The following is a 26,380-nucleotide window of genomic DNA, read 5'->3' on the forward strand; positions in this document are numbered from 1 at the left end:
CTCTTTCTGATTGCAAATACCGGCGCGAATCTGCGACACCATTATAGCAATACCACAAGCACGTGGGTGCAAGCCAGCCACCTCCAAATAAAATCGAAGGAAATTTTATCTTTTGTACATGGCGTAAGAATGGAGCAGCTTGAGATAGGCATTTTCTGTGAAATAAATTTAAATTAGCTGTGTAGGCCCTTGATGGCGTCAAATAACTAACTAGAGTAGAGACAACTAGTCGCTGTGTTCAGCCTTTTACGCCCTGGAAAAACGCTTGTCACGCTTCTCGCAGATCGACGACAACGTGCGCCTCACTCGGGGGGAGTTCTTGTCTCGTCTACGGAGATTCGCGGCAGGATTCCAGGCTCATGGTGTTGGCCCGGGTGACCGTGTCTGTGTGCACATTGGCAACAGCGTAGAGAACCTGGTGGCTCTGTTCAGCATTACCTTCACGGGAGCATCGGTGTTGCTTTCAAATCCCGTGCTAAACGAAAGTGAGCATATGTCATTTCTGTAACATTAATTCCACATTGTATTATTTGCATTGGCTTCTTGTGGAGCACTGTCCGCTCGGCCCGCATAAATGGGGAACTGAGTAATCTTTCATCACCAAATCGGCGATTTGGAATTAAGAAACATAAAGAGAAAAGTGAAATTGCAGATTGGCAGGTAAGCAGGCGTCTCTTATTTATCGTATTCATGCTTAGTATGTCTCCGTCTCGTACAGTTGAGCTTCTGGTCTAGGGCACGGAGATCGGGTATGGCCTTTGTGTCTGAATCGCGAGATAAAGAAAAGCATTTATAGTGGCATGCGTTGAACAAAAGCAGCGTTGACAATAAGGCTTGTACGTTTTCGCATTGCCATCAGACGCATTCATTTATTCCCCATTGCATCTTCGTTTAATGCACGTTCATGATTTATGGTGACATCATTTGCTAAAGGTACATGTTCGATCGGAAATGCAGTATTGCTTCCGCGGTTGATATCGCGGTCACACTTGAATAAGTTGGCCTCGTGTCACTCCTTTTACGAGACTTGAAAACAGCGCACATCAGAGGGGCACATACTCAATGTTTCTACTGTGTGCACTAATGAACTTGTTCTCTGCATGTACCTACACACAGCATAAAATGCATTCGCAAAGCTGCATGCTAAAAAAGCAAGCATACTCCTAGGCACGTGGTTCGTGCTAAGGCTTTCTCATACGTACAAACTACCCAGCTGTAGTCGTTGACGTTATCCCAGTCATCAATGCCAGGGCACTGCGAAGAAAGCTTCTTAGGGGGCGATATGTGCAGATTATTTTCCTCAAGCTGAAGCTGGACAGGACTCGAGACGATTATCATGACGCTGCCACACAATGCTGTCTCACTGTAGCCGAATGAGCACTCCATCATGGCCTCTCGGGCACTGTAACATGGGATTTAATCTACTCATCGATGTAATTAAAACTGTAAAACTGCTAACTGTTTTCGCAGGTTTGTCGGAATGCTTCGATGCGCAGGTAGATGTTACGATAATAGGAAGTGACCAGGCTTTGATTTCATTTATTCATTTGCTTGTTCATTTATTTATTTATTTTCCAGAAAGAAACAGGAGCAAGAGCAATAGGCAGAATAATGCCTTGCAAGGGCTCTTACCCCATACACAGTTTTGCACGACAGTCATTGCACATAAACACAGATAACAATATTTTTCACATTACCAGCTTCCAGTAAAGTGCTTTTAAGTGGATGCGACACAGTACTCAAGAACAGACACTAGCACGAAATACAAGTCAGCACTACAAAAAATGCAGTGGGAAAATATTTATCAAATTGTATTTGCGAAGCAATATGTAATAACAAGATACCCAAGAGGTAATAAAGGCCCACAATACACAGACACAAGCATGAACACACTACGGTAATGCTATGTTGCCTTCAATTAAAATGGCTTTAATAGTTTTTTAGATTAATTTTGAGATTAAGACTGAAGTTGATTGATTCTCGTACTAGGATATGCGATTCTGTTTTCTGGCCTTCAGTCGGCCCTACAAAGTCGTAAGGAACGAAACCGCAGAATCGACAGGACAGATGAAAGACGACAAAACAGTAGTTTCTGTCCTGTAGTTTCTGTGCTCTTATTTCATATGATATCTCTCCAACTGGCCTGTAATCAAGCATTATAAAGACCCTACGGAAATTACACCCGAGAGTATCATTATAAGAAGAGACAGTGGTCAATCCAGGCAGCAGTGTCTACTGGGCGGTGATTTTTCCTTTTACAGTTCTGGGACATGTTCCGCGTGCGTAAGTGCCATCATATCGAGCTCTTTGGGAACGCCCCCTATCTGCGTTCAGTTGCATATTGGTAGCGTTCAGAGCGCTCTCTTCTATAATCAACCCAGCCAAAAAAAAAAAAATAAAGCCTACAGACCCCTCACAAACATACGACACACTTCTTTGTACTGTTGTCGTAACAAGAAAATGTTCTGTACTTATGAGGCACTTTTTTATACTAGTGAAGTTCTATGTGAGGTACTTTTCTGTGGTCTTTAGATGTGCAGTAGTTTTGTGCTCGAAATAAAAAAAAAATTAATTCTACTGAATAACTGCGTGTAGTCACAAGAGGTTCTTGGTTAAAACCGTCCAAAAATTCTTCGGTAATGATAACAGAAAAAATGGTTTGAGCATTTTATTTATTTATTATTTTGCTGCGAAGTGCACCTATTGTGCGAGTGAATATGTATGCAGGTGAAATTACAAGTTCTTAGACGTAAAGTGCGAAGTAGCACAAGCGGAGTTTTTGTTGCGAAAGCATTTCTTTCGTTACGTGGGCCACGTACACGAGTTTTCGTACGACGTGTTTTCACGAGTTGTCAATGACACCATAAATGTGGGTAACCGAAAAGTTTGTAGCGCGATCATCGAGTATTCCTAGTGGCTAACGAATAAACACAATAAATATGCTCCACTATGCTCATAGGAGGCTGGACCTTTGTTCTGCCGTCTTTCGCCGCACTGCTTCACAGGGGCCCGTAAAAAGGGCTGCCGTTCCTATTTATACACCAGTTCGGTAACTGCAATAGAAGATGCGAGTTTAATTTTAGCACGTTTTTTGCTTTAATCACTGGCACATTGAATACAAGACGAGGCTTCGTCTTCCTTAATTCATTCGCCACTAATTCTCTCAAACTGTTCCTCTTTTTTACTGAGTATTGCTTTCCCACTGCCTAGATGAGCTGCTCTTCCAAGTCGACCATGCGGACGCTACTCACATCCTAACCTGCTCCCAATGGGCAGAGAAGGCTCTCGCTGTTCAAGGAAAATCTAAAGTTCGGGTGAGTAGATGGCAGTGTTTTCCTGAATTTAGGTTGTTCCAAAAGGCATACTGGAGCAAGAAATCAAGTACGACGGTTCATATCTTAGAGGAATGGGGGGACGTACGTCAATACAATCTAAGGCCGTCTAGAGGAACAGTTAGTCCGAAGGTAACGAAAAGCAGCCTTAAGCGATTGGGAACAAAATCCATAAGCTACTTGGTATCACATTTTTATAAGTGTTGGTCGGAGCATGCAAAACCTTCGGGCCTCGAAAGCTACGGTCCCATCCTAGAAGCCGTGCGTGGTAAACCATTATAAATTTCTGCAGTAGTTTAAAACTCTAATTCAGAGGCTATAATAACAGTGAATATTCGAGAAAATATTTTAAATTATTCATAAGATTTCAAACTTCTCTGGTTGAAATATCTTTAACCGGGCACCGTTTAGGCTGCCCTCCAGCGGAAAACTCGGCGAGGTTATATTAGTCGGTGTTGTGAGCGAAAACTTACGCACTGAGCAGCTCACATGGCCGGACACAGAGCGGACGTCGCATAGCGTGACTCCTTGGGGACGCATAACAGGGCTTAGTTGACAGCAGGGGAAAGAAGATAGGTATCATACTGGTGATCTTGGATCCTGCATCAGCAACGGCACTCTAGGCCACGCAGTCACTTGGACAGCTTGCATAAAGCGAGGAAATATGTCTTTCTATGGAGTTCTTTCATAACCTGTGTTAGTGCACGAATCTCTCCTTAACGAGTACGTGTGAGTTGTTAGACGCACCCAGTAAGAGGGGGGGGGGGGGGGGAGGGGTCACTAGGGGAAGCGAGCAACTAAGTGCATGTAGGCGAACGAGTACTCGCAAGGAGAGCCCGAAGCGGGAGCCACACGCTGTTCATCAAATCCTCGAAGACGAAGCTTAAGTGTCCCCCCCCCCCCCTCAACACTCACGTTTATCCTTAAGCATTAAGGATAGACGCGAAGTGCCTTTAACACCGCTTTTTTTCTTCATTCAGCAAAGAATTTTGTCCTTTTAGCTGAGGTTAGTTTTTGGGAAAGGAAGGCTTAGCGCCTCACTTCTCAGAGAGCACCTACATATGCTGTCATTTTGAATCCCTATCGCAAAGTAGCTGCACCAGCTGGTGTATTCTAAATGTGAATCGAAGTGGCATGACAGCACCTTTAACGGTGCATAAAGCACTGTCGATTTGTAATTTGTATAAGAAAACATTGGCGTGTTTTTCGCTGACAGTGTTTTTCTCCGTTTGGACTGCGGCGATGTCTTTTCGCTCGAAAGAGCTTGCAAGGAGCTTATTGCAGGCTAGTTGATGCATTTCTTCAAGTCAGTTTTAAGCGCGGAACAACGGGACACAAGGAACGATGTAGACAAGACGAGGAGCTACTAACAACTCAGATTTCATTGAAAGCCCACTTGCTTATATACATCACTTGCTCTTATCAACAAAACGAATATATCAATGCATCATGTACCCTATTATCCCAGGAGGAGACCTGCAGCTGACAAGCACTATTGATGAGTAAGAAATTTTTGTTCTTGATTTGAGAGCACAAATGAAGAATGGCTGACACACGCGTTACCACTTTTTTCGATCTCACCAGCTTCTATTATCGTTCTCTCACTCTCTCTCTCTCTGAGAGAGCCTTCCCTCGCTTTCTAGAGCTAGACTATCTACCTGTCTCATCACTCACTACCATTATCTATCACTAAATATAACTATCGGTTACCATACACCAGAACCACGCCGATATCCCACGGAATTTCGAGGACGCACCTCGCGCACAGTTTCTGCACGCACTTTCTTCGGACGCCACTCATGAGCTGTTAAAGGCCTTCGCCTTAAAACAATTCTAGGGCAGCAATGTGCCAAATTAAAACACCGTCCACACTGATGTAGAGCGTAAAGTGTGCATAGACGCGTTGGGTATCATCATAATGAGTAGGTGACAGAAATGGATGCAGAAATTTCAAAATTGAGAAGCGCACAGAACTCGTCAAAAGTGCTTTCCAGAAATGGAATGGGAAAATCGCCAAGTTTTGAGGCCGCTTTTGAGTGTTTTTTAGTGTTTCTCGATATCTTCGTAAACACGAACAGCTGGTGTGATGGTTGAGAAGAAATAACAGACGTAGCTGCTTTATTACATGCGAAACGTACACATTGCACCCAGCCTTCCCTCAGGTTCCTTCCGGAAAATTATGGGTCTCACCCTTGTGCAGCCGAAGGTAACATCATTCAATATTTTCTCCTAAACGTTTCTCACAAAAACAGAGCACCGGAGAGGAAATGAGGACCTCGTTATGGTGCGCAGACGAAAGAACCAACAGTCCGCGAGGCCAAGAGAAGTGTGAAGCATTTTTTTTTTTTTTGCTATCGACCTGAGATTTGACTGTGGCTACTTTAGGATGAAAGATAATTAAATACAAATTAATAGAGAAAATAAGGTGCCGCTGATGGCAAGCGGACCCACTACCTCCGATTATCGCGCCCGCTGCTCTTCAACTGAACTTTGGTCGTTATTATTTTTTACCTGTGCACTGCATCACACGCACTGGCCAGATGCTGAGAGTCAGAAACCAGACGCATTGTGCCCTGGTTTTCAAAAGGATCGCCGCAGTCTCATATACAAGGAACTGCCTGACGAATTCAGATGAGATTCAAGTTCAATACCAGCATTTTGTTCCCAGGCGTTTCCTGCTGGGTTGCATAACACAGTGGAACTCAAGTGCTGTAATAGCAAGCTTGCATAGAGATCTGGTCGCCTTGTGAGACATGTATACACTTGCAGCTGGGCCTTTATTATCCTGCTGCTCAGCTTGTGGCCCTTAGGGAATAGATTTGCTGCACTTGTAGGAAACCACCTCAAAAGGGGTCCATATTCACTGACCCAAAGCCAGCATTAAACATTTTCAAGTGTTTCCTATGCCACACGCCTGCCAGTCTCAGGTGCTTAACATCATCGAGCTCTTTACATCTGCCCATGTCAGAATATTTCGATGAATCCCGGCACTGTGGGCTCGCTGGAAATTAGAAAACAGATTCTGAAGCAAAGAACGACCTCATCAATGGCCTCGAAGCAGTTGCGCCGCTTTGAGAACGGATGACGTGTCTTCTGTCTAACTCTTTCCGCACAAAACCGAAAGAGACAGCGTCCGGCCTACGTCTTCAGGGATGGATGTTTTGTGCGGCTTACGCCCAAAACATCTCTCTGAAGACTAGATCAAATATTCGCCGCGAGATCGACCTAGAGGTGGCGCCACCGTCGCTCCGATAGTGGGGAACGGCAGCCGGCAGCGCTCGCAGAAATGCACGCGGCGTATGTCGGCTTCCGAGTTTACGGCAGGTTTTTTGGCGATGAAAACGTGCCTTATTCAATGCATTAGCAATTTGCTGTTTCGAGTGTTCCAATATTGCAGAAACAAATGTGCGAATGCAGCCAAAAAACAAAGCAAAGAAAGATGCGCGAATTTTAGGAAAACAAGGCACGCAACCACCCGTCTTTTAGATTTACTGGCATCGCTTTGCAGAATTTTTTTTTTTTTACGTTGTACGGCGCTCACAGGCCTAACAGCTGGACCTGCCCATGGCATATCTTATCACCTTTTCAGCAGCGTGCGCGTGTCTTATACAAGTGAGACAGGCAATTTAGTGTCAAGCCTGCGGAGATACAAGGTTCGTGCTGTGACCTGCAGTACGTTACAATGAATCGATGCAGCCTGGTTCATTATATCGTACTTGGCTCGAGGATTATGCCGTTTAAATGTAGCACTGACAGCGTACTGCCCGGCGCGTTGCCGTAGACTGAGTAGACATCAACTCTGGTTAGACAACCAGGCACAAGTATTCCCCAAAAATGAGATTACGCCGACACTGCACAGGAAACCTCGCCGCACAGGAAAGCTGACTGCTCACGTGTAGAGCAGTGCGTGGATTGAGTTTGCCGAGCTCTCAAGGCGGATGTTTCTTGCGGCAGATAATCTGGTGTTGCCCTGTGAAATGACTCTAAACGATAGGGAACTATAAAGAATTTATGATGTAGGTGATGTTTATGAATGATAAATTAGTAGTGTAATTATGTTTTTTTTCAGTGACAATAAATTTCACCATGTGACAGAACTTTTACACACTTGACGAAATTTACGACAATCAGCGATTAGTTTTCAGTAACCTTAAAGTGCAAGCTACGAATCAGTAGCTACTAAGACATCGTAAAAACTGAGTTTGGTAGCTGTTATGTTCTGGCAAGGAATTTCAAAGGCTGAAGATTTCTTTATCGCTGTAATTATTGGTGAGCAGTGACTTGGGGCGGTTCTGTCGTTTACTCCCAAAACAGGTACCGGATATAAAACTACCCTGAAAGAAATGAGTTTCATCTGATCATTTGACTATAAATATGTATTTATTCCCGAACTAAACACCGATGTTTAAGCCCGTATGAAGCTATATTCCTTCCCTTGTCAGAAACAACCAGTTTGCTCGAAAGACAGCACAGACGAAAAAGTGTTCTTAATGATTTTATTGAGGCTACCAGTGTACATTGATGTATGTGTATTATGTAATATTCACTGTAACTGGTGCTCTCAAACGTTCGAGCGTTTCTCTAAAGCAAAATGTGCTCATTACCACTGGGATGCGCAGAATCCTTGAACAGAAAAACAAAAGAAGAAATGAAATGCATACATGAGTTTAACGCGCCATGCGACATCGGCTATATGGCGGATGACGTAGAGGCGGGCCTCGATGTCGTTGACCATGTGGGATTGTTTAACGTGCAGTCAAATCCCACAGTCGAGGAGCGCCTTTCTAAACTGCCGGGATCGAACTCCCCGTTCTCGCAATCAGGAGTCAAGCGCCCTACCACTGAGACGCAGCGACGGAGGTTTAACAGCAAAAAAAAAAAAGAAGAAGTACTCAGACAACTTTATCGTGGATACAGAATGCAGAGAGTGGCTTGTTCAAACTGGATTTTGCTATGCCGCAGTCCGCGGTCTCATGTTTCAGTAGTTGCGGTATTACAAACAGAAATGGGAATATACGATTTTTGAGCCTTTTCTTTAAGTTGTATTGACGACAGCAACATGTTTTGCTTTGACACGGCGCCGAACGACAGCAGCGCTTCGTCTGAGACACCGCTTTTCAAAGAATTCTGAAGCGTCGAAGACCGCGACTGATGATCTTTTCCAGCGTGACACACTCGATATGGACAAGCAACTTGTTTTTTAGTATTTCTTTTGCAAGAGGCAGATAGGTAGGCAGAAGCGCAAAGGAACCGCGAAAGAAAAAAAAACACTCTTGTACACGCCGCACGCGCGCACGTAAAAAACTGCGACCAGACGCGACACGAACACGCATCGACAGCGGGTAGGGTTCGCCATTATGCCGCTAGGAGGCGACTCTTCTCCATCTCGAGGCCAATAATCCCTTTCTGTTTTGTGCGGAATTCCACGCAGTCCTTGATGCTTGATCTTTAGAGTACGTTTCAACATTACTTTAAAGCGCAAATATTGGAAATTTGAGAGTATGTCACATGGAGGAAGTTTTTTCCAAAGATATCGCGGGAATCAATTCCGAAAATGCGGCTAAAGGCAGAGTTTTTGAGTTTTTTTCTTGCTGGAAGAGAACAGATATTTCCGCAATTTCGGGTTCATGTAATAATAATTATAACAATTGGTTCAAAGGAAGGGAAAGGCGCAGTGTCTGTCATACCTGTTCCTGTGGACACCTGACGCGCCGCAACGGAAGGAAAGAAGTTGACAGTGAAAAGAGAGAAAGAGCCGGTAGTTGAGGGCTACGGAGTAATTTCGACCACCTGGGCATCTTTAACGTACGCTAACATCGCACAGCACACGGACGCCTCTTCGTTTCGCCTCCATCGAAACGCAGCCGCCGAAGTCGGGATCGAACCCGGGTACTCCGGCACAGTAGTCGGGACTCGGGCATCTTACCACTGCACCACCGCGGCTGGGCTAATTTAACAAACTGTGAACTATTTCGTAAACAGTATTATTTTTGTGATCTGTTGTGCAGAGTGGCGCTCTATCGTTGAAGGAACTTCCGATTGGTGCCTAATCATTTGATGCACTATGATGCTGAGCTTTCGAAATGTTTTTTTTTCAGGGCTTGTTTCTAATGGACGGTGACGCTGCTGGCTTCGTTTCCATCTCAAACTTTGTGGAGATCAATGAGAACGATTTTAAAGAGGTGGAAATTGCCGACCCAAAGGACACCACGGTGGCCCTCTTCTACTCTTCAGGGACTACGGGGCACGCCAAGGGAATGGAAATAACGCATTATAGCGTTGTCGCCAACCTCCATCAAACCATGTGCGTGCATTTTATATTGAACTCTGGGGGCAGCACAGATAATGGGGCCCACTTTTACTTCGCCTACATTTGTCGTGTTGAAACACGCACCTGCATGTCTAATCATGACTGAAGGCAAACTAGTTCAACGTTCTCTACTGTATTATTTTTCGTCTCCCGGACAGGGGACTGGAAAAGTATAACCCCAGGAACAAAAGGTACTTTTGTACGATTGAGGTGTATTCCAAACGTTTCAGTAATTGAATTACTGTTATTTCATTATTATTCTCGTCGCAGGTTATGCACTGAGTTAACCTTATGGTCTAGTAGTTTAGTAATAATTAGAATTTTATTAAGAGGAAAATTAATTAGTTCCTTTTCAGATTACATTTGCTAAAATACTTCAAATTGCTCATCGTGTAAGCAGAATAATGTACGTTCATTAGATGCCAGAAAGCAAAAACGATTCGCGGTAAGCTTGGGTCAGCTTAAAGGATTCTCGAGAAGAGACAGAAATGTTTACAGTTGCGTGTTTGATATTGCTGAGGGGCCGTCTAAGGGACAGATGGCGCAGGGTGGAGTTCAAAGCAAAATCGAGGAGCACTCAGTGGCACTCGCTAGGTTACATCAGTCAAAGCACAGTGGTGCCTTGTTGCAGTCATCTCCATGAGGCACATGGAAAACAGAATACAGTCCAGCCCACTTATAACGAACTTGATCGTCACACGGCATTTGTTCGTTGTATCCAAAGTTCATAGTAAGTGTACCACCTATATACGGGCAAAAAGAGCAAGCGAGACGAAAGTTAACTTTATTTTTGAAAAACGTCCGTGATGCATGTCTGGTGCTTCAAAGCTGATCGCATCACTGCCGTTTCTAATTTTTCCAGCGCGATATATGTTCATCGCCAAGGCCTCTGCTGCACATGAGTTCCTTAAGCGACGCGATGTAACCGATCGCGGTTGAAGCGTTCACAGCAACCGGCGGTAGAGCAGCATCCTCGTCATCGTCCTCGTCGATCTCTGGGCAGTCAGGAAGGGCTCGCACTTCACGCACAATAGCTTCGTCAGTGCATGGCTCCGCAATGTCAGCGTCGTCATCAGCAGAAACGAAATCGTCCCAGGCAACGTCAGGTCTGGCCAGCTGCGTGTCAACGACGCGTTGTCACAAGTCCTCGTGCGACCGGCCTTTCGGTGGGTGATCTATGGCGTCCTCGGTGCCTGGGCCCATAAAACCCGCCTTACGGAATCAATTTGTTATGCAGTCCGCGGTGAGTTCCATCCACGCCGCTTTCAACATCTCCATGGCGGCTAGCAAGCTGATGCGAACTGGCATGGCAGCATCAATCGCGATCAACAATCGTTGGATGAAGCGCCGCCGGTAGCACACCTTGAACGCATGAATGATGCCATATCCAGCGGCTGAATTTTGCAGGTTGCATTGGGAAGCAAGAAGAGCACTGTCACCGCACTCAAGGGAGGCTACACATGGTGCGCCGCACAGTTATCGAGCACGAGCAGGACCTTCCTGTTTTTTCGTGCCATGTCGCGGTCGAACTCGACAAGCCACTCGGCAAATAACTTCACGACTCAACTAGGCTTTTGTACTGTTCCTGTAGCGTACGGGCACGTAGCTTCCAAAGCATCGCGGCTTACGTGACTTGCCAATGACAAAAGGCAGCCGCCGGTCACTGCCGTCCATATTGAAACACAGACGAACGGTTATGCGCAACTTGCTGTTCTTCCCTCGTGCACACTTGTCGCCTTTCAAGGGATGTGTTTTAGATGGCAACATCTGATAAAACAACGCAGTCTCGTCGGCATTGTAAACGTCCCGTGGAGCATAGTTCGTGATTGTTGGGAGGTTGTCGGAAAGCCACGCATCGACGTCCTCGTTGTTCACAGACGCGGCCTCGCCGACGACCGCCTTGAAAACAATTCCGTGGCGAGCCTTACACCGATGGAGTCATCCATTGCCTGGGCTGAAATCGGGAAAGTCCAACTTGAAGGCGAAGTATTTAGCCTTGGAGAGCATCAGTGGTCCACTGATGGGAACTTTGCGAGACCGGGCGTCAGCGAACCACTTCTGCAGTGCGTCCTCAACGTCCGTGTAGGTCGCCTTCCGAAGGCGCTTTCTAGTGGTTGGGTCGGCATTCACGGTAGCACCAAGAATCTTTTCCTTGCCCTTAGCAATGGTTGAAATGGTCGATTTCGACAGTCCGTACTTCTTGACCAGTTCGCAGTTTTTTGCACCTTGAGCAAGTTCATTAACAATGGCCATCATCACCGCGCGCGCGCGCTTTTTCGTTTTCATTTTTCAACGCGCGCTTTTTCTTGTTTTACTTTCTTTTACCCGCAAAGGACCATCGGGGGACGTTTTGTGCGCTCTGTGTTCGCGTCGTGTCAGGGAAACACGAAGTTCGCGAAATTCGCCTGCCGCGGGTTCGCAGTGGAGCGAAACCGCGCCAAACACCGCCGGCTCGGTCAACTACGGGGGCCCGACAGCTTCGCGTTCGCTCGAACCGAGTGTTGAGGCCACGACAGTTCGTTCTATGTGAGGCACTGTGCCATTGCCGCAATATATATTTTGACGTAGCACCGCCCTCGTTCGTACTAAGCGAGCGTTCGTTATATCTGCGGCTGTTATAAGTGGGCTGGACTAGACAGAAATGCCGATGGCGCGAACATTACCATGCGGAAGCTGCCGATGACGACTCCTGGGACTACCGAATAAATAAATAACCTACCTCGGAGACTTGAAACGATGGAGACAATTCTGGGCAGCAAAGGCGCTCAGTTCGCCTCACGTTTTTGTCATGAGGGCAGTGAAAGTGACCATTGTTCGACCATCTTGCTCTTTTCGACATTTTGTTGCAACTGCCTTATTTTGCTAATGGCGCGTACTACAGGAAAGAGGAGGAGGAAATTTGGCGGGAAGATAAAGAATGTGAGCATATGGAGAGTGTTGAAGGTTTTTTCACTGAGTTTTCTTAATCCTTTTATCCGTGATGCCTGGAACGCAATTTAATAGTCATTGCATTGCTTTGCGAAAGTAATTATGATGTCATTACTTTTGGGAATTAGTAATTGATAATGTAATCTAATTATTTTACTTGAATTTCAGAGAGTAACTAGTAATATTTTATTTTTTTTCCGAAATAATTTTTTTAGGCATGGCGTATTGAAGGTGTTTAATAGTCGGAATGAAGGACGAGCAGGTTGCGTGCTGTGCAAAAACGAACACACCAACTTTCCACCTCTTCCTCCTCCTTCTGCACTAGTCTCAAAAGAGTGCCCGATGATTCATTTCCTTTTTAGCCCTGCGAATGAAAGACTTCTCTTTTGACATCACAAGCACTAAACTGAAAACCGAGTGGCATCGACGAATACGTTAGCACATGCGCACAAAAGCGATCCGATAATCAGCCTGCTCTGGAACAGCGCACTAAAAAGACGGAAATACGAAGCAAAAGAGTGCGAAGATTACTGAAAGAGCCGCTTTTTTTCTTCAGTAAGCTGCCCGAATGTAGTCTTTCAGCAGCTCACTGGCTAATGAATCTGCACTTTCGTCTCCACTGCTCACGGTGAGCAGAACGCAAATCGGCAGGTTCTCTGAGTACGCTCTAATGGCTGAGCGGGTGTACGCTTGGACAGCTTGGCGAGAGAAGGGACTACTGTACTGCATTTTTTTACTACTGAAAAATGCCCACCTGTATTTACGGAACATTGCCTCAATTACATTTTCATGCATCGAATGCATACGGCATTGATGGTTTTGATGATGTAGAGTTAGAAGATGTCATTTTTAGAAAAGTGCAAAGCATTAAAGCGCAGCCTTCAAGCTTTCAAGTGTAAATTTTTGGTATTCAGTATTTCATAAAAGTCGCCAACTCAAAACACTTGAAACCAAATCTCAAATTCTATGTTCAAGGCTTTTACATTTTGAAAAACAAATATTTTTAAAGCAATAAAATCAGAAACATTAATAATTATTTCTGTTCATTACATATCTAATCATGATGCTCTATTGTAAACAATAATGATCTTCCTTGTGAACCATCCACCCGCAGAGACCGCATAAAAATCTCCCTCACAGGCTCAAAAATAAAAAAAAAATAATCAAATAAAATGATCCTGTATATTGAGAAACAGAACACCTTAGACATAATGGATTAGTTTATTCTACGAAAGTTGTGAATCAGAACTCGGGATATTTCTGCATCGGTGGATTTTTGTAATAAGCTGCATCGTGAATTCCTTGAAGACGCTCATGAGTGAAAATGGGACATTGTTTGGTAAATTAGCTACTCTGGAATCATGAATGGGAGAGCTGTCGAGATCACAGAGGGAAACATGGAACAGTAAAATTCCAAATTATGGGAGTTGGCAGTAGAGTAAAATTTTCTAAAATTAACATTCATTTACGTGCAGGACATTGTGTGAGAAGGAGACTTTTTGCAGATGACAGCGTGATTTATACAGTCGTGAACAGCTTTGCTGACAAATTAAAACTTTAGTCCTCTTTGCAAAATATTTCTGGCTGATGTGCACCATAGGACACTCAAGTTAACGTTTCGAAAAATTACTGTGTTCTTCAACTACACGTTATATGGTTCCTCAACACCACGCATAGCCAAAGCCAGGTGTTTTATTTGGGGATCACGGGAACCATGACCGAACATAGCACCCGCACCGACAACATATGTTGCAGCGCGTTCAAAACAGCCTCGGTTTCTTCGCCGCAGGTTAACAATGACTCCACCGCACGGAAAAATAATTCCTCCAAGTAATTATTCCGACCTATACATGAGCGCGCGAACATAATCTGGGATCAGCATGAAGCGTACCTGATCGGAAAGTTACAATAACAATCAGTCTAAAGCACAACAGTTCACATAATCGAAGTATTCACATTAGGAAAGCGTAAATGTCATGCGTATCCGCAGTGCACAGGTTCCGGCCTTGTTTTGACGTCGGAAGGCGGCTGAAATTAAATTCCTTTTTAAATTGTATCATTATAAATAGTTATAGATAGCTAAGGTGAACTGTCTGGGAACATCCCAGCGTCACTCCACCCGTGGTAACCATAACAAATACATTAGACCATTCTGGGTGCGTTGTGACACATTTAAATACTCATTTTTTCCTAAGGCAATAGAAATGTGGAATGCGTTACCAAGCGAAATTGCTAACACTGCAAAACCTGATGTCTTGTTCCCCAAAGTTGAATGATTTCTTCCCAATAAAAATGATTGGTTTGGTTTGTGGGGTTTAACATCCCAAAGCGACTGAGGCTATGAGAGACGCCGTAGTGGAGGACTCCGGAAATTTCGACCACCTGGGAATCTTTAAGGTTATTTGACTATGTTGGTTATTTCCGGTCCCATAGCATTTCTTTGTTGTTGTTTTTTTGTTTTTGTTTTTTTGCTTGTGCTATTGACGTATACGCGTGTACAGACCCCCTCCTGTAAGAGCCTGAAGCAGGCATACAGTATTAATAAATAATAACTGTAATGCAACTGTATCATATATTTTTAGCGGCGGAGTGGCACATGTGCCAGACGAGTTGAGAGTTAATAATTTAGCACAAAAAAAATGAGGTTTTGTTTTCTTATTTTTCAAGCGCTACGGATTCTTAATTACCTAAGGAGAGTGCTCGCATTCGGTAACTGAAATAGTGAGAATGTATAGCTCAATGAGCAGCTACACTTCCAAGTTTGAAAATAGAGCCAGTTAGATTCACTTTAATGAGACCGACAATTGGAAACGAAGTCATAGTATAATATTGATACGTGGCAGAAGGCTAGCACCACAACAGGGGAAGCCACAACAGGTATATGAGAGATGTAGGTGTTCAGGCAAGTACCAACCGTTTCTTCAGCTGTTGTTGTTGTTGTTGTCCAAATAACTTATTGCACATACCCACAGAGGGGGATCGGCCAAGAATTGGGCAGCAAAGACATTTTTTTTTAAATATACTTGCATAAAAAAATGATTTGAGGGGTAGAGGAAAGGAAACAAAACGGGAAATAAGTGAAATATAAAATATATATCACTGTAGTCCATCGTCATCCTCCTCAGTGGCATATACGTAACATTACCCCGACACGAAAAGCACAGTCCCGGTGCGTACTACATCGAGGAACTACAGCTGCAGTGGTACGGCTTCATGCGATTGACATGAACAATTTTTGTACGAGGCATATTGAACTGTCGATGTGGGTGCACAGGGGTGACCTCGTATGTCAAGGAAGTGACTGGCCGTAAAACACGGTAGGGGCCTGTGTAGCGCGGCAAGAGCTTCTCGCGGAGCCCAATTCTACGAGCGGCAGTCCAGAGCAAGACAAGAGGGTCCGGTGAGTAGTGGACATCCCGATGACGAGAATCATGGCGGCGTTTTTAAGAGTTTTGGGAAGAAGCCAGTCGGCGGCTAGCAGTAACACGGGCAGCGTCAGCGCGGGATATGGCGTCACGAACATAGGAACCTGCATCAGCGGTGTGAGGCAGTACGCTGTCAAACGGGAGAGAGGGGTCACGGCCGAACAGAAGATAGAAGGGCGAGTAGCCCATTATATCGTGACGGGATGCATTATACACAAAGGTTACAAACGGTAAGCCAATATCCCAGTCACGCTGATGAGCCGATACATACATTGACAGCAGCTGAGGCGTTCGGTAAGGCCGTTCGTTCGTGGATGATAAGCGGTGGTGAACTAGTGCTTAATGAAGCAAATATCGGAGAATTTCTTTGGCTACTTGAGCAAGAAAGCAGCGACCATGGTCAGTGGGTAGCTGGCGTGGAGCACCGTGGAGCAGGATAACGTCGTGGAGGAGAAACGCTGCCACGTGATGTTGCACAGCTGGTGGGTATCGCTCGTGTAACGATGTAGCGCGTAGTATAGTCTGTAGCCACCGCAATCTATTTATTCCCCGAAGCAGACACAGGAAATGTGCCGAGGAGATCAAGGCCAACTCGGGAAAATGGGCCTATTGGGATATCGATCGGCTGTAGGGATCCAGCAGGCACAACCGAGTGTTTCTTCCGTTGCTGACACCTGTCACAAGAAGGCACGTAACGACGAACAAAGCGGTAGAGGCCTGGTCAAAAGAAGCGCCGGCGGACGCTTTCGTACGTACGAGATACGCCACGATGACTCGCAGTGGACGCGTCGTGCAGTTGCTGAAGAACGCAGGTGGTCGGGGACTACGAGCAGATGCTCAGCGCCATCTGGTCGCATATTGCGCCTATATAAAGTGCCGTTGTGGAGTACATAAAAAGCAAGAGTAGCGTCAGGGTGATCAATGCTGAGGCGGTTGATAATGCCGCAAAGCTTAGGATCTAAGCGCGGCTCATGACGAATGTTTGAAAGGTCAGAGATCGACAATACACCGGGATCATCGTCACACTCGCTTTCAAACGGCGGATCTACCGGGTTGCGGGACAGGCAATCGGCATCAGTGTGTAGCCGGAGCGAAGAAAGCCAACATAAAGCGTGGTGGCCGGTGATGATGGAGAACGGGCGGCCAAACAAGTAAGGGCGAAAATTTGTAATGGCCCACACGAGGGCTAAACACTCACGTTCTGTGATCTAATAATTTCGCTCAGCCGCTGAAAGGAGGCGGCTGGTATAAGCAATGACGCGAGGCACCAATACCGTGACCACTGGCGCCGGTTCGTACCTCCGTTGGTGCCGAAGGTTTGAAGTGTGCCAAGATGGGTGAGTTGGTGAGGGCCGCAAAGAGCGTAAAAAAGTATTGACATTGTTCTAGGTCCAAGCAAAATGGAACGTCGTTCTTCAGAAGCTTGGAGAGTAGATGAGCCGTCTCCGTAAAGTTGGAGACAAACCACCGAAAACACGAGCAAAGGCCAAGAAAACTACGAACGTCGCTGGTACAGCGGGGTGTAGGAAATGCACTTACAGCACGAATTTTATTGGGGTCGGGTTGAACGCCGCGGGCATCGACGAAGTGTCCGAGTATACTGGAGTTGACGTCGGCCGAAGTTACACTTCTTTGAATTCAGCTGATGGCCAGCTATTTGGAAAACTCCAAGAATGGCATCAAGGCGGTGAAGATGGCTCTCGAAGGTCGAAGAAAAGACAATGGCGTCATCGAGATAACGTAATCACGTCGTCCATTTGAAACCACGTAGAAGAGAGTCCATCATACGCGCTCGAATGTAGCGGGCGCATTACACAAGCCGAAAGGCATCACCTTAAATTGGTACAGGCCGTCGGGTGTGACGAAGGCGGTCTTCTCTCCGTCCCGTTCGTCAACCGCGATCTGCCAATAACCGGTACGAAGATTAATCAAAGAGAAATACCTGGCACTGTGCAAGCAGTCGAGGGCATCATCTATCCTGGGAAGTGGGTAAACGTCCTTTGTAACTTTGTTGAGGTGTCGGTAATCAACGCAGAACCTCCAGGTATTGTCCTTCTTTTTAACAAGCACGGCTGGTGACGCCCAGGCATATACGTAACAAAATGAATATTTCGTTAGTTATGCTCGATTAATGGCCCATATCATAAAGTACACTGTCGTTTTGATCGAATTTTGTACTTTCAGACAAATTGCGCCTGAATGAAGTAGTATGTATTACTCCGCCACCACTGAGCCGTTGCAAATGTGTAAGTGCGGAGAACCCTTCGAGATAAGTTTATACATGGTCAAGAGCGTTTGAAGAATGATGCGTCGTGTTAATCTAAATGTGAGACTCGTTCGGGCAAATTGGCAAACGTTGTTTTTTTCTATAATCTCAAAGCAAGGTCACAGCAGCTTATTTAGGGCTCATAATTGTAAAACAGCGCGAACAACGGTAGACACAAACGAGAAAGACACGGGACGAGCGCTGTCTTTCTTGTGAACGTTTACCAACTTGCCCAGTTGAACATTCTGCGTATATAGGACAGGCAGAAATCAGTGAAAAGCGAGACGAATATATGGATATGACTTTGCAATCGTGCTCGGGCCGTTGTGAAACAGGATGCGCCAGCATTCCCTTGACAATAACAGAATCCAATAAGAGTGCGCGGTTGTGATTTGTTACAGCATAACCAAATAATTTGTAAGGGTTATCATATATGTTAACTAGTGTACAATTCAGTAGCCGATTTGTTACGCTTTGTACAAGATCTCCACGGGAGTTCTTGTTTCTGTCTTAACAAACTATGTCGAATTTTGTTGAGATACTTGAAAGATCTCGGAATGTACTGAGGATGAGTTAAGCCACGTTTCAGTTAAAACGATGATAATGCATGAACTCAAAGAAGCACGATTACACCGAATGTCTTCCTTTGGAATTAAGCTGCGTATGATACTATAAAGAAAAAATTAATGAGAACTAATCCATAGAATGTTTTTTGTTCCGTTTTTTTTTTTTTTTTTTTTTTTGAGGGCATCAATAAGAATTGCTGGATATGTGTACAATGACTGCCAGAATGTTTGTCAAAATCATGTGCTCTCTTCCTAGGGACAATTTTGTAAAATTATAGCTAGAATTTTGAACTTTGTTATATTCAAATAAATGCTTGCGACTAGCAGAACATTACAAGAGAAGCCATCAGTACGTGCTTTCCTTCCGCTTCCCGGCCAACCCATCCCCTATGAAGACTGGATTTTATTCCTAAAGGGTGTCTAAAAATTACAATGAAAATAACTGAAGTGTCATACACACTATTCGTTGACATGACCCTGTGATTGAAGGAACTCCTGGAAGCAGTTTGTAAAGTGCTGAACATATATCAATGGCGGCCGCCTATCATTCTCGTAAGAATACATTTCAATCGGGCTTGGTGACGAGTAACGTAGTCGCCTTCATAACGCATTAGAGACCTGTGCCGGCAAGTTAGAGCCCACATTTGCCCAACCTAGGCCGATTCCACGAACTGGTTAAACTAAGCAGGTAGTGTGCAAAATTCATGTTGCATAATGGCGCTGCGAAGCGATGTCGCAATCTAGATGCGCAGTTAGGATGAATTCAACAGCCTACAAATAGAACTCGTTATCACAGATGCGAAATATTATGTCAAATTTTAAACGGAGCATCTGGCTTTGAGCAAGAGTAAATGCGGGTTTTAGGTTTCTCTGATGGTTTGGAAAGAATATTCCACGAGGGAAAAAAAGTGAACTGCCATGTGCCCTCGCACCATTCAAGTTTACATTTTAAACGCCTGTAAATGCGAACAAGGTGCGTAATACGCCTGTACATTTCTGAATGGACCAAAACACTGCTTATCTCTCGCGCAAGGACAGAAGAAAAAAGAATTTGCACATATCCTCAGAAACAATTCCACTGTGCTTCACGAAGATTACAGGGAGAATGTGCTGCAAACGTATGAGGTATTCTGGCTGCGCGCAACGTCTCCAAACTCAACTGCCTGGTCATGTCACCAACCAAGAAGAGGGATATGTCGGTCTGGAAGGTTCATGTTGAACTAAATGAAGAAGCAGCGCTAACAGATAGGAAAAGTGGAAAGGTGAGACAAACGCATTCGCTTACTAACAACCAAGCGATTTATTGCGACACAAGGAGCAAAATAAAGCATAGAACCAAAGCACAGAAGGAAAAATCAATTGAGGCACAATCATGGTCCTGAGATACACACAGCAACTATCAGAACCGTCCCCGATTGAGATAGGTAAGCTCTTGTGAGAATAGAGCTACCGATGGTTGGCTGATACATTTGTCACCAAATTCGTGAATGTGAAATGCCTCTGAAATGAGGCGTGAGGTCAGATCTTTATATTTGTCAACCAAGATATTACAAAGAAAGCATGTGAAAATAGCACCGAAAGAAATTTGTCAACTGTTATTGTGGGTTTGTGTACTAGATTTCGGTGTCATGCGGCCGATTTTACATCGGGGAAATTGGACGGTGCGTCAGTGAGCGACGACGCACACACGCGAAAGGCATAGAAAACCGGTCATGCCGAAATAACATAGTCATCCATTCCACCGATTTCAAGCCCTGTGAGGCGTTTTAAAACCATACCGCAATCATCTCCACATATAATGATCTGACCTCACGCCTCATATCAGAGGCATCTTACATTCGCAGATTTGGTGACGCATTGGTGAGACAACCGTCGGTGGCTCTATTCCCACAAGAGCTTACCTATCTCAAACAGGTATGGCTTTGATAACTCCCGTGTGTATCTCAGGACCATGAGTGTGCCTCACTTGATTTTTGCCTTCTGTGCTTTGGCTGTCTGCTTTATATTGCTCCTTGTGTCGCCATAAATCATTTGGTTGTTAGTCAGCGCATGTGTCTGTCTCGCCTTTCCACTCGTCCTGTCTGTTAGTGCTGTTTCTTCATATGGTTCAAAAAGAAGCTACTCCACTTTCGTGATGCGTAGGTCGCAACGCCGACGCTGCCAACGTCGCTAATGCCGAGAACGGATATTCTGGCGGGCTGGGCATTTAACGCTGCCTTTTAAAAGCTGCAGCGATTACGTGCAATGAAAGAAACCTGTAGCCAACGCTATTAACTTATAATGTATCTTTTTCACTCTCTTGCTTGAGCGGTCTACTAACTTTTGTTCTTTCATCAGCTTACAGATCACTTTACAAATAAATACTCGTCCACTACTGAAATTATGTACCAAAAACAATGTCATGTAGAACCTTTTGGACGCTCCGTGCTAAAACAAAAATCTGCGATCACTATGAGAAATTGAAGAAGAAAATTGATCGGCAAGTAATACCACACATGAATTCAATCTACTAATTCTGATACACAAAATGCTTAGTAATTCTGTATAGCGCTGTGGAAGTCGTGTTTGAAAAAGAATGTTCCGGAGCAGCCAAGGAAACTAGGTTAATATAATTCCTGAAGTATAATTAGGCATGAGTGATTAATTGATTTGAATTCGCCTAGCTTAGCTCCGAGGCAGCGTTTATTTTGTTTTCTTGAAATGTACATCCACTTACCGACTGCCCTGAGAATATCTGGAGACTGCCAGTGCAAGCACAATGGCCACAGACTTACGACTGAGGCCGAGAACGGTCTACTGTCTTCCAACGTTCCCGGCCCCTGTCTTTATTTGCAGCTCATTAGTGAGCTATGATCCTGAAGATGTTCTTCTCGCCTGGTACCCTATTACATATGCATCTGGCTTCATGTTCACGCCTGTTGCCGCTTGTGCCGGAGCAGTATGCGTCATAACCAGCCCCGGATTGACATTTGACCAACTTGTGCACTACGTGAACAAGCACCAGGTGGGTTCAGAATCCGCGCCATTTCTAAAGTTCGTAGGGTTCAACGCCCCAAAGCGACTCAGGCTATGAGAAACGCCGCATTGGAGGGCTCTAAAAAATTTTGACCACGCGGCCTTTTTTACAGTCCACTAAGTGCACAGTACATGCGCGGTATGCCTCTATCGAAAAGCAGTCGCCGCTGCAGAGATCTAAATCCGCGTGTTGGGTTCAGCAAGCGCTCAACTAGCGTGACGGGGCCCTCTTTGAATGGGTAATGCGGATATCAGTAGAGGAAACCTAATCTCGCGCGCTTGAAAAGAGCTTCTCTGCGATAAGAGTGAAAGCGAGTGCTAGATGATGAAAATGCTATAAAATCCTAAATATTCATGGCCTTCACTTACAGTTTACATAGGATAGAAATCACAAAAGCCCGAACTTTATCTGTAAAGGCACTGCTATCCAACATTATTCAAAATTTAAAGCGACTACGTTTGCCACTCAGATGAAATGTATTTTTTTCTAAAACAGCGATTGTCACTTGCTCGTGCTACAGGCTTTAGCTTCTGGCTCATACAATAAAGAGAATTGTTTCAGACATTATATTCGAAAGTTTAATTTGTGCAATGAAGAAGAAACCATAACGAAGCACGCAGGAACAGCCACAATCTGTGTTTCTTTATTTGACAGGTGACAACACTAGCCTCAGCCCCTGCCAGGATTTACTACTATGTTGCAGACATGTTGCGTACCGGAACCAAGCTTCCATCTGTGAAGAAGATTAACGTTGGCGGCACTGTGCTTACGAGAGCCTTCGCAGAGAAAATCATGGCTGCCTTCGACGGCTTGTGCTCCCTTCGGAACCACTACGGTATGTCCGAATCCTGCGGCGTCATCTGCTCGCCGCCAAACGGAGACATGGCCTCCGGAAACGTAGGATTTCCAGCTCCCATGGTCGAACTTAAGGTAGGACAACACTAGCTCCATCATTCCAAGTGCTGGTTAGACTGAAAGCAGTGAGGAGGTTTATTACGAGATGTAAAAGTAGCCTACATTCATGATGCCGCTCCCATCGTAGCGGGAGAAGTCTGCATCAAGAATGGTGGGTTTGAATGAAACATCACGAAAACTAGACTAACTGCCAAAAACGAAGACACACAACTCTCTCTCTCTCTCTCTATATATATATATATATATGTATATATATATATATATATATATATATATATATATATATATATATATATAGAGAGAGAGAGAGAGGGTTGTGTGTCTTCGTTTTTGGCAGTTATATATATATATATATATATATATATATATATATATATATATATATATATATATATATATATATATATATTGTAAAAGAAGGCTAGGTCGAGACGGCGAGGTCGTGACGGCACGGACAGCGAAGCCTTGTCTAGCGTTTTAATCCGATCACGAACCCAGGCGCGCGCCGGAGCCGGAGCCGCGGGACGATGATGATGGTATGTACAAATGAAAGAAGAAGGTCATGGCATGTACCAATGAAAGAAGGTCCACAGAGGGCTCACACAATCTGCCCGGGGGGTCGGAAGCGGCCAGCCTGGCCGCTCCTAACAAACCGATGTACCGCGGCACACAAACGGTTTCAAGCGAGAAACATGAACAATTTCAGTTCCACGGTGGCGTCGATCAGCTGGGGGATCAACACGCGTAACTTTGTAGTTAACTGCAGAAGTTTGGCTGATGATCTCGTAGGGACCAAGGTAGCGGTGGTGGAACTTGTCACTAAGGCCAGGGGTGCGCAGTGGTGTATAAAGCAGTACTTCGTCACGGGGACGATAAGAGGCCACGCGATGCGTAGAATCGTAGCGACTCTACACGCTGCTGTGTTGAGGCGGGCAAGATGACTGCATCTGGCCACACGGGATAAGAACTGGGTAGGTACCGATGTGGAGTAGTCGGGCGTAGAGAAGAAGGAAGCGTCGAGAATTGTAGTGGGAGGACGGCCATAAACGAGGAAAAATGGAGAATAACCGGTAGTCCGCTGTACTGCTGTGTTATAGGCGAAAGTGACGAATGGTAGAATAGTGTCCCAATTTTGATGATCCGGTGTGATGTACATGGGGATCATATCCGATAAGGTGCGGTGAAATCGCTCAGTCAGCCCGTTAGTATGGGGATGGTAGCTTAAGGTTGTCTTATGAAGGGTGGCTGACGCGTAAAGAACTTCAGCAACGACTGTCGATAAGAAGGCCGTCCCGCGGTCACTTAGGAGCACCAGAGGAGCGCCGTGACGCAATACAATTGATCGCAAAAAGAAATTTGCTACTTCTTGAGCGGAACCGGTTGGTACAGGTGCTGTCTCAGCGTAGCGTGTAAGGTGGTCGACAGCTGTTATAACCCAATGGTTATCCCCATCGGAGAGAGGTAGGGGACCATATAAGTCGATGCCGACTACGTCGAATGGCATGGCGGGACAGGGAACAGGTTGTAGAAGGCCAGCGGTCGAAGAAGTCGGCCATTTGCGACGTTGGCACAGAGGGCAGGATGCGACGTATTTGGCAACGCTGGAAGATAGGCCAGGCCAAAAGAATCGTTTTTTCACGCGGTCGTAGGTTTTGTCAACACCAAGGTGACCTGCAGTAGCGTCATCATGGAGAGCCGCCAGTATACGTGGGCGAAGCACACGCGACACGACTGGCATCCAGCGAGTTCCATCAGGGCAATACACGAAATGGAGTAGGATACCATCTTCGAGCTTGAAATTGCGAAGCTGTCGGCGAAGCCGAGCTTTGGATGGGTCCGAAGCGCCAGTAAGGCGGTCGATGATGGGGCGGCAGTAGGCATCGGCTAATTGCTGTGAGCGGAGAGCGTGTTTGTTCTCAGAGTCGTTAAATGAAACTGTTGTGATATACGTCGGGGAAAGAAATGGTCGGCTGTGGTCATAGGTGGAAATGCATTAGGAAGAAAAACAGCAAGCCGATTCCGAAAGTGGACAGCGAGACAGAGCATCGGCGTCTTGGTGTTGGCGACCCGATTTATAAGTGATGTCGAAATGGTATTCTTGCAGGCGTAGAATCCAACGGCCAAGTCGGCCTGTCAAAATTTTGAGCGAAGACAACCAGCAAAGAGCATGGTGATCCGTCACAACTGTGAAGTGCCGACCGTATAGATAAGGGCGAAACTTTTGGAAAGCCCAGACGACGGCAAGGCACTCCTGCTCGGTAATGTAGTTTTTTTTTTCAGCTGGAGTCATAGTCCGACTGGCGAAGGCAATCACTTTCTCATGCGAAGTTGCATCGCGCTGCAGAAGTACAGCGCCAAGACCGAGACCACTGGCATCAGTGCGCAGGAGGGTTGGAGCGCTGTCACTGAAGTGGCCAAGAACAGGGTCTGATGTGAGGGCGTGCTTCAGGTTATTAAAAGCAGCTTCGCACTGTTCAGTCCACACGAAAGGGCTGCGTGCTTTAAGTAGTTCATGAAGTGGAGCAGCAATACTTGCAAAGTGCCTTATAAAACGCCGGAAATAAGACGCCAGGCCGAGAAAACTGCGCAATTCTGAAGTCCGTTGTGGAAGAGCAAAGTTGAAGACCGCGATGTTTTTTCAGAGTCTGGACAATGCCCTCATGGCTGACAAGATGTCCCAATATTTTAATTTCCTTCTGTGCAACGTGGCACTCCTTGGTGTTGAGCTGAAGGCCCGCTGATGCGAGACACGTGAGGACCTCATTCAGGCGCGTGAGATGGTCGTTAAAAGTTGACGAAAACATGCCAATATCATCCAAGTAACATAAACAGGTTCTCCATTTTAGGCCATGAAGCTCAGTATCGATCATTCTTTCAAATGTCGCTGGAGCGTTACAAAGTCCGAAAGGCATCACATTAAATTCGTAAAGGCGATCAGGAGTTGCGAAAGCGGTTTTTTCTTTATCGTCCTCGTGCATAGGTATTTGATAATAACCTGAGCGGAGGTCCAAAGTCGAGAAATATTCGGCGCCTTGGAGAGAGTCAAGGGCGTCATCAATTCTTGGCATTGGGTATACATCTTTGCGGGTAATTTTGTTGAGTGCGCGGTAATCAACAGAAAAGCGTACCGAGCCGTCCTTTTTTTTTAACTAACACTACTGGGTGGGGAGGACCATGGGCTTGTCGAGGGACGAATAATATTGCGATGGAGCATGTCATTTACATTTTCTTCAATTACTTTCCGTTAGGAGAGGGAAACCCGATACGGCCGTCGGCGAACGATAGAGGTACCTTCTATAATGATGGGATGGTGCGCAACACTAGTCCGTCCCAGTGGTGGGGAAGTGGCATCAAAAATGGCTTGGTGGTGTCGAAGCAATGTCAGCAGTTCTTGGCGTTGGTTCGGCGTGAGGTTAGGATTACAGAAATAGAGACGTCTGGCGAAACACAATGCTGAGGCAGAGGGGCGGTGAGCACCATCAAGGACAAAGGTTGAACATCCACCATGCTGGGGAGAGAAGTTTCTTTTGGGAGCACGAGGGATTCACGTAAAGTGTTAGTGGCCGCTACTGTCGCTGAGCCGTTGCAGAACCTCACAAGACTTGACGGGAAGGCGATACCG

The 26,380-nt window shown here is 45.5% G+C and overlaps 1 protein-coding gene across 1 annotated transcript in view; it reads left to right on the plus strand.

The window, feature by feature from the left end:
- LOC146177792 (luciferin 4-monooxygenase-like) overlaps positions 1-26,380 on the plus strand; it is a 68,423-nt gene that overhangs the window by 13,898 nt on the left and 28,145 nt on the right. Inside the window, exons 3-7 of the mRNA XM_084580584.1 lie at positions 284-485; positions 3,211-3,314; positions 9,431-9,636; positions 21,663-21,831; positions 22,498-22,773. Coding sequence (XP_084436710.1) covers positions 284-485; positions 3,211-3,314; positions 9,431-9,636; positions 21,663-21,831; positions 22,498-22,773 — 957 coding nt within the window. The remainder of the gene's footprint in view (positions 1-283; positions 486-3,210; positions 3,315-9,430; positions 9,637-21,662; positions 21,832-22,497; positions 22,774-26,380) is intronic.

This window comes from Amblyomma maculatum, chromosome 10, assembly GCF_055883805.1.
Source record: "Amblyomma maculatum isolate TAMU_Amacu chromosome 10, ASM5588380v1, whole genome shotgun sequence".
Taxonomy (NCBI): Eukaryota; Metazoa; Arthropoda; class Arachnida; order Ixodida; family Ixodidae; genus Amblyomma; species Amblyomma maculatum.